The sequence below is a fragment of the Phalangium opilio genome, unplaced genomic scaffold, assembly GCF_054372755.1.
Source record: "Phalangium opilio isolate 3A_F unplaced genomic scaffold, DU_Popi_V2 ptg000352l_1, whole genome shotgun sequence".
Lineage (NCBI taxonomy): Eukaryota > Metazoa > Arthropoda > Arachnida > Opiliones > Phalangiidae > Phalangium > Phalangium opilio.
In genome coordinates, this window is record NW_028324228.1 from 2374964 (window position 1) to 2384201 (window position 9238).

The 9238-nt window shown below is 35.3% G+C and overlaps 1 protein-coding gene across 1 annotated transcript in view; it reads left to right on the plus strand.

Annotated features, from left to right (window-relative positions):
- The window catches only part of LOC149602820 (ATP-binding cassette sub-family C member 1-like), a 449544-nt gene extending 447750 nt beyond the window's left edge, over positions 1-1794 (plus strand). The window contains exon 19 of the mRNA XM_089860450.1: positions 1652-1794. Within this exon, the coding sequence (XP_089716576.1) occupies positions 1652-1709 (58 nt within the window). The 3' untranslated portion in view covers positions 1710-1794. The remainder of the gene's footprint in view (positions 1-1651) is intronic.
- Positions 1795-9238: the final 7444 nt, after the last annotated feature.

The window sequence follows — 9238 nt, forward strand, 5'->3', positions numbered from 1 at the left end:
CTGTAACGGCCGTGTCTGTCTGTCTGTCCGTTGTTACACCCACGTGACCGCGTTCGCAGTTTCCAAATCGGAGCAAACGTGTTCGCCATTTCCGAACTCCTCTACCTGAGTTCTAACACCACCATCTCCTGGTCTTCGTCCATCCCACACGGACACCAGTCTGTACTTACTGGCTTCTAATCACCACCATCTTCTGGTCTTCGTCCATTCCACTTGGACACCAGTCTGTACATACTGGCTTCTAATCACCACCATCTTCTGTTCTTTGTCAATCCCACATTGACACCAGTCTGCACTTACACTGGCTTCTAACACCACCATCCACTGGTCTTCCGTCTATTCCACACAGACACCAATCTGTATCATTGGCTTCTACTCCATTATCATCGTTCGTTTTTAGGATATACGTGGCGATCAGCTAGGGTTACGAGAAACGTCTAGCCTCCCTAAGGTGGAATCGGCCACCAAAGGTTTTCGCATTTGCGCTTTTTCCTTACTATTATAATGGAAAAGAATCGTATATATACCCCAAAATTTGAAGAAAGCGGGCAAGAGGGGTACCCTTCACTTTAAACGTCAATATTAGCAAAGTTTGAGATGATAATAGGCATAACTTTATTTTAAACGATTTAACTATTATTAATGTTAATTATTGAAGTTTAAAATAATTAAAAATAATTATATTTATTTAAAGATAAACCTCCCGTGCAAAGAGAGAGATTATCATTGCCTTCTATATCTACCAAGGCCCGTGCATGCGATATATTTCCTTCATTGCCTCCTATATCTATCAAGGCCCGTGCTTTGTGATATATTTCATTCATTGCCTCCTATATCTATCAAGGCCCTTGCATTGCGATATATTTTTCAAAACAACAACAAAAATGGGAAGCTCCTCTCAGAAACATAATAATTTCTTTTCTCTGTATATGAAATGAAAATATGGATAATATTGCGCTCCTTCTTTATTGGTATGAATCCTTGCCTGTCTATTAATATTTTACGTAGGAGTAATACGTTTTTAGCGAAGTCTAGAGAGGATAAACATAAGCGAGTTTGTTTCGGAAAAAAATACTGCTTCCACTAATGGGTTTATACTCCTTGTTACTGTTGTTTTGTCATGATAAAAGCTTAAAAAATTACGAGAGGACAGACCTTTTTTCTACTCTTGTTTTATTCTTAATAAGAATATAAAACATTTATTTTGTATCAAAAAATATTTTTTGGTGCTGAGATTGCTTTAGAAAAATCCAAACGGTTAGGCATTGGTAAAAAAGACATGTGTAAGCTCTTTGCAGAGATGATAATTGTTTTACCAGTTTTAAATAAGACTGAAGCCTCCACTATTGTGTTTATGCTCTTTGTTTGTTTGACTGAAAACCATCTAGGTGTAGGTAACAGTCAGACCAAAAATTTCAAAAATATATATTTTAAATCTAATCAGATACGCCCACCTAGTTGAAAATAGACCTTTTAAATTTGCGGGAGCCATTCTCGAGAATTTTTCTTTGCTTGAAGGTTGTCAATTTATCTACCAGGAAATATTTGTGTTTGGAAGTTGGATATTAAGTCAAATTAAGTGGTTGTAAAGAGCAAGCAGGTTTTTGCCGCTTCTTTTTGTGAGTATTTGATTTTTGTATGTAAAATGGAGGAAGATAATGTTGAGAGTAAGGATGAAATGCGGAAGCGCAAAGCGCGGGAAAGGATGAGGGCAAAAAGGTCGACGTTTTCACTGGATACTTAAGTTTATATAATCTTCTCGACACGGAGAGGTAATATTTTGGTTTTTCCAACTTGTTTATCTATTATTATAATCAGAGAGAATTTAGAAGGGGAGTGGAAAGCCCCCCCTTTGACTCTATTAAACATGATGACGCCCAAACAAGATGTCGCGTTGAGCTTTTTGGGGTAGACGAGTTTCCGGTCACATGTTCTAAAATCTCTCTGTTACAAACGCATCATACCGGAAATCGACCTGCCTAGATAACGTTCAGCAGACGACGTTGCGCTACATTCCAAACCACCCCTTCCACTCCCCAAATAAATTCTCTCTGTTATAATGGACACGAATCGTATATATATCCCAAAATTTGAAAAAAGCGACTAGTGCAAGAGGGGTACCCTTCACTTTAAACGTCAATATTAGCAAAGTTTCGAAAGATAATAGGAACAACTTTATTTTAAGGGTTTAACTATTTTTAAAGTTATTTACTGGCGATTAAAATAATTAATATCATTTATATTTAATTAATTATTTAAGATAAACTTATTTCTATGTAATGACACAAGTGAGAGTATATATAGAACGAGTAATGAAGATTGCATCCGAATCGAAACACTACACGCATATCAAAGTTAATATAAAGCGAGTGGGATGATAAGATCTCTTACAAAACCATAACATTTCCTTTTTGCAGAATATTAAATGGAAATATTTTAAATATTATTCGGCATTACGATTCTTTTAGTAGTTGTGTAGCTATAAAGCTCTGTTTCATCTCAATATTCCAAGAACATCTTTTGATATTAACATTTCAAATTTGGTGTTTACTTTTTAGTTTAGCTTTACTACATTTATATATAGTGTAAACGCAACTTTTAATTTCACTACAAAGTATGGATTTTAATACTTCGTCTCTCTATAAGTGTTGAAGCGATTGGGTCTATGAAATATGATACCCTAGATTTAAACCAGAATCGAACTGGTTTCGTGTCCTCTTACAAGAGGTGTTAACGGTTCAGAGTGAGCCGATAGTTAAATACACACTTAAGTGATAGATATTAGGTCCTCATTAGAATTATGAGAATGCACAGGGAAATGTTAAACGATTAAACCTTTACTAATGACCTTCGCGATATCCCGCCAATTTGAGGTACGTATTTCCGGTTTTTCTCATTGGCTGATGCACCCATGGACGAAGTAATACTGTAGAACCAATGGCAGCCGATTACTGCCCCCATTACTAAGCGACTGAACAACCAATGTAAAGCTTACTTTTCCCTTTTCAGCCCCAAAATGGAGGGGTTATGAAAATGCGGAGTCAAATCCCGGAAAACGCTAGCGCCATCTAGACAAAATAAGACGTTAGCTGCTTCCCTCGTTAGAACGTTGATTCCCCCACTATCCGGTTTGCTACTATCCGCCGCTAAAAGGCGAATTAACAAGTATTTTTCAACTTTCTCCCTCTGCCATCCGTCCTTCAGTATTGGTTCGTCCATGGTGGTGAATTCGTCTCGACTGGGAGAGGTTTATTTTGGTTTCCCAACTTGTTTTAACATTTTCAAAGGCAGGGGATTTAAAGATTATCGAAAAACCTGTAGTAATTATAATTTCAGCCTACATTTTTGTGATAAAGAGCCCAGAACTTCAGGATACTTCAAAGAGATCAAGAGAATGAAGTTGTTGGTTTGGTGAACGGAGTTTTCAGGTCTGGTTAGAATGGTTAGCGCAGATAATTGTACTGCCCAAATAACTGATAAAATGGTGGTCAACAGGTAATTCTATAAACCAAAAAAAAGTACATTTTGTAAAAGGTCTATTAGGCATACATGGACCCTCAAAACAAATATGTTTTCTAGGAGAAGATAAGATTATTCGCAAAAAATTAAATTATCAACTGCTATAGTTCATAAAAGTTGAAAAGAAGAATAGGTTTAATTATAATTAAGTAACTAAAAGCAGCAGAACATAACGCTTTCTTAATTTTAATGGCTATGGTCTGTAGCCCTATCTTGGTAAATATTGGCTCGCTCTTGTTTTCACCCCAGTGTTGTGGGGCCGTTTGTGAGTTACTATTTTGTAGAGAGAAAGGCTAGCAGTTCAAATTTGATTCAGACCTTGACTAATTTGGCTCAACTCTGACAACACTGTACTGAAGTTAAATGTGAGAGAGAGGGAAGGAATTTCCTGTAGCAAATGAAATACGCATAATATCTTGAACTGCTTTCAGGATGATCTTGGGTCGAGCCCTAGTTTGTCTAGATCGATAAATGTAATGGGCAACATTTTTCAGAGAGCTATGAGAGCGTCCCAGAAGAGTAAATGCTATGCGCTACTAGTTAAATGGTCAGAAGACTTATTTCGGAACACGTTTAGGAAAATGAGAGATTACAAATGCAAATAATTTTCTATAATGTATACAATCGTGAAACGTTTTTGATTCAAAAATTTTAGAAGCCACCAGTTTAGGGCACAACTTCCTCTAGTAAACGTATTTGACCATTAACGAGGTGAAATAGAATGGCGAAAGAACAGTTGGCCATGGATCTTTCAATTAAGGTGTTCCGAAATACCACACATGTAGAATAGTACGAAATGGTTTTCATCACTTATTACTGGCAATTTGGCGACAAACCAAGTTGCTCTATAATGTATTTTCGTTTCTGTAACGTCAAAACGTACCTCAAGGGTGAATGCCCCAAATATATCAGAGCTAAAATCGGTCATATACGGATATCCTGTTAACGTTGTAAAATAATAGTATTGCATCGGAAGCGATGTACGGTTCAAATGAGGGACTTCGTAGGATGTAATGTAAGTCCTCATCTAAGAAAAAAAGTTAAATTCTTAGCTTCAGATATATTTTTATAGTCAAACTTTTTTTACATTCGCAAAGAGATGATTTTTGAATTCGTCAAACCTACAAAGAAACACATTAATTAACTAGTGAAATGAGAACTACTATAGTATTTCGAAATACGTGTGTTAGCTAGGGAACAAAATATATCGGTTTGGGTTAGGTTCGTCTAAGGGGTGACGGTATAAATATTAGACCTAGGCTTAATATCTTTTTGGGAATCGGTAACCGAAAATTTACAACTTAGGGAACTTTCCTCGAGAAGCGCTTTCAGAAACACCACTATGGGAAAATCCATATTGAAATTGTTTACACATTTTTACAATTTATTAGTAAAGTTATTCCCAAAAATTTTAACAACATGGACATTTTACGTAATTTATTAAAATAAAGTTTTCTAGTTTTTTCCATTAAATATTGCCACGTCATATTTTTACTAAAAGATGAACTCTGTCATTTAAACTACGAATTTCTGGATTGGAAGTTAGGAGTTCATGTAATTTGACAAAGGGCCAGAAATTCGAAATTATTACATGCAATTATTATATGAATTTTGAAAAAATGAACAAAAACGGGGCCCGGCCCCTTAATTTTAAAAAATTGAAAAGCCCGACCCGGCCCGGCCCGATAAAACTTTCAAAGTTGGCCGGTCGTAAGCCCGGACCGTGAAGGACTCTGATGGGAATTTTAGAACAAAAACGGGTATATATGAGGCATTTTTAAACAAACAGCAAATTTCAAGGACGATTATGACTGGAGTTCATATAAAAGTTTACAACTCGTACAGGCAGAAGTGGATCATATTACAGCTCCCTAGAAGTACAGGACGATATAACATCGCTGTGCATCAGCATTGTCTCCCAGCACTGAAGTTTAAAGGGTATATGCGAAACGCAGCGGCGAATTTGTGAACTAAACCAGAGGAATGATTTTGGCGCGAAATAAATTTTTAAAAAGCGGGGCAAGCAAAAGGAAGTAAGTGGTAGCCAATCAGGAAAGGTTCGAGAGAGAAGAGCGCGAAAGGAAACAAGTTGTTCCATATATCGTGTTGGGTTGTGAATGTAATAGTAGAAGTCCACTTTATTTTTCCGATTTTAAAAAATAACTGGCGGTCTATAGGTAGTTCGCGCAATTTTTAAACGCTTGTGTTGAAAAGGAAATTTATATGAATTCAAATGTTCAAAATCGCCTTCATCAAGCTTGATATATTTCAGTTTTACAAAACGTTTTAGTCGCTTTGAAAATCACACAAATCGTGTTCAAATGTGTCTTTCATTTGGGCATGCGACGATTGTAATTAGTTAGATTGATCGTAGGCGTTTTTCCTAATTAGCAAAGAAACATAAGCCATTCTAAACAAAATTATAACGCGATAACAAGCTTCAGACTAATCACGACACTGAAGGCTGTCTGACAGCCATTACTATCAACCGGAACTTCCGTAGGTTAACGTAACTCCAGATCCGGGTTAAAGGGCGAACTATACCTGTAAAACTGAGCTATAGATGGCGGGCTTGGATGTCTTGGAAGAAAACGCTGTTTACAAAAGCACACCCTACGTCCAGTACTTATAGGGAGCTGTAATATGATCCACATATGGTATAGGGTGTAACAACACACATATAAGAACACCTATTTTGACTGTATGATAAATGTCAGAAATACGACACTGCTTTTAAAGCCACAAATAAGAATGACCAATCTCATTCTAGAAGTAAAGCGACATTTTACTCGAAATAAGTGTTCTTCTACCCTGAATAATCAAAATGCTAAAAGCTCACTTTGCATTTGTTCGCCTTAATTATTTGACATGGATAAGATTTTACGAGAACAGATTCTGTATGATTTCGTACGTGACAATCTAAGCTCCCTTTATATCGAAACAACGCATGTATACCCGTTTTTGATGATAAAATTTCTAATCATAACAAATGTTTGAACTACGCAATTAAAACCAAATTTCTCATGTCGATTAAACTTAATTTCATATTGCATTACATATAATTTCTGGCCCTTTGTGTGTTTGAAAAAGTTTTCTTGTTTCACGAAGGGTTGTGGATAAATGCAGATTTTTAAGGACTGCGAAGAAAAACTCGTTTTTGTACAATATCTGTCCCTTTTTGGGGAGAAACGTCATTTTTAAAATAAATTAGTTCTGGAATTGTCAAACTCAATCTTCTAATTTTTCTTTAATAATGATATGGTATTTCACTAAGTCGTAACTTACAGTTGGATTGATCGGAAAATACAATGCATTGCATAAAAGCATACTATGCTAAACATTCGTTGAAACCACGTGAAACTAGCTGATAATTATAATTATAAAAACTCTCCAGCTGTTTCATTGTGATCATTTAACCTTAGGTTAGCACAGTAAACTCGATCACACTTTAGCTTCACGCGCTATAGAAGCCCGTTGAATTGGCCTCAAAACGCGTATCATACATTTTAAGCAAAAAATCGAAGGAGTCAGCTTTTAACAAGGCCTATTTATATATATTACCGTAATTTTAATATCGTAACTTACCGGTAAATTACCGCGATAATAAGCCTGTGAAAATATAAGATACCACAAACTACGGTAATTTTTGTTATTCCAAAATTTTAAACTGTAAATTACCGGCAATTTTTAAAAACTATTTAACACCTTTAAAAGTAGTTTATATGGGTCCAAATTTGGCACCGTTACAGGTGTTCATTTACACCCCTGAAAGGGTTTAATAACACTTATTTGAGCAATTGGTGGCAAAGATAAGTATAAAATTGTGCAACAGAGGTGCAGTTTAACACCTTCTTAACTCTTATATCGCACTGAAAGTGAATTTAAGAGTGTCGCGTAACACCTTTAAGAGTGTCGCGTAACACCTTTAAGAGTGTCGCGTAACACCTTTAAGAGTGTCGCGTAACACCTTTAAGAGTGTCGCATAACACCTTTAAGAATGTCGCATAACACCTTTAAGAGTGGGAGATTTTTTGGTAGGATAGTAGTAGAAATTCTAGTACTTTTCCTAGACTTAAGAGCAAAACCGATGACGTACAAAACACTATAGTAGCTACATTTTGACCACTCATGAGGCATAACTCAAATATCGAGTATGGTTTTCCAGTTTAATTAAATTTTGATTATCCGCCATTCCGCTGTATTATTAGCAATTAGTGCTATATTCATAGCAGGGTTCCATCTTGAGAGAACTTCATCACCTATAGGGAGGAGAGTTCTCACATGCAGAACTATACCTCTTTAAGCGAGGGTTGTTGCATGTAAAGTCATTTTTACGTGTTCATAAACTTCTGGAAAAGACAGAAAATTTTCAATTTGTACAAATGCATAGGGTATTAAATTAGTTTTGGAGGCTATAATATTCAAGCAGTAGATATAGACGTTCTTGTTAAATTTAATAATCTCTTTTCACTAAGAGTTTTCCGAGCACCAGAAACGCGTTTACTCTAATTTGCACTACAGATTTTACAAAAAAAATTCATTTATTACTCTAATTTTTCTCAAAATAATGACAAAACATGTCACAAAAGCAAGTGCCCCACTTTGGCTTCTCAAGCTGGCCCTACTGTGAGGCCAGTACTTAACCTAGTCTCGTTTTTTAAGAGTATCGCTTAACACTATTAAGAGTGTCGCTTAACACTATTAAGAGTGTCGCTTAACACTATTAAGAGTGTCGCTTAACACTATTAAGAGTGTCGCTTAACACCTGTAAGTGTGTCGCCTAACACGTTTAGCATAGTTTCATGAAGGTACAACACCGCCAGATTACCAATTTCTTTATTAATTTTATTTAAAGGATAAAACTGTTTTCTTTCATGAATATCATCTTCAAAAATGGTTTAACAATTACGTTTTCAATAATTTTTTACTGTTTGTATTTACTTTAATATTAAAACATTAATGAAAATGAAAGATCTTATTTAAGAAACCCGCAGTATTATAATTTTTTCATGTTTAATTTCAAAACCGTGTTTTAATAGTGTTATTTTACACCGAATTTACACTTTAAATTGGCCCCTAAAAAACTCAATGTAATGAAACTCTCTTTTGGGTGTTTTTACGGTGTTTACACCGTTTTAACACGTTTTTAACACTTCCATTTCTTAGAGTGTACGATAATTTCACATCTCTGCCTTAGTCTTCAAATGTGTTTTCTTCAGTTTCACTGGTTCGAATCTCTTGAAATTTTAGTGAGAACTTTTGTGAGAGTTATACCAAAACGAAAATTTATTTAAAAAAAAATACCCTAAGTTATTAAATATATTTTGATTATGCACAAACAAAACGTTAATGAGTTGATTCTTTAATGTTACGTGAATAAAAGCCAGGGTTAGACTATTACACTTGCAACTCTAATGAGCACAAAAGTACAAATCAGTTTCTGGGTAGTTTTAAATTGTAAGTCTTCTCATTGAATCACTAAAAATACCAAATCTATACTCACATCGAATGCGTTTTAAGATGTTCAAAAATCTCATTGCCATTCATTTCACTGCCTTTAAAAAATACAAAACATTAAAACGAATTCAAAATTGACACTTGATGCGCCATAAATTTGCTATCCTCCTATTGAACCGAATTTCCATGCATTAATTCCCAATATATTCTCGTTTTAAGGGTGTTACATTACACCAATAGCTCTCTTTACTAATTTGCTATT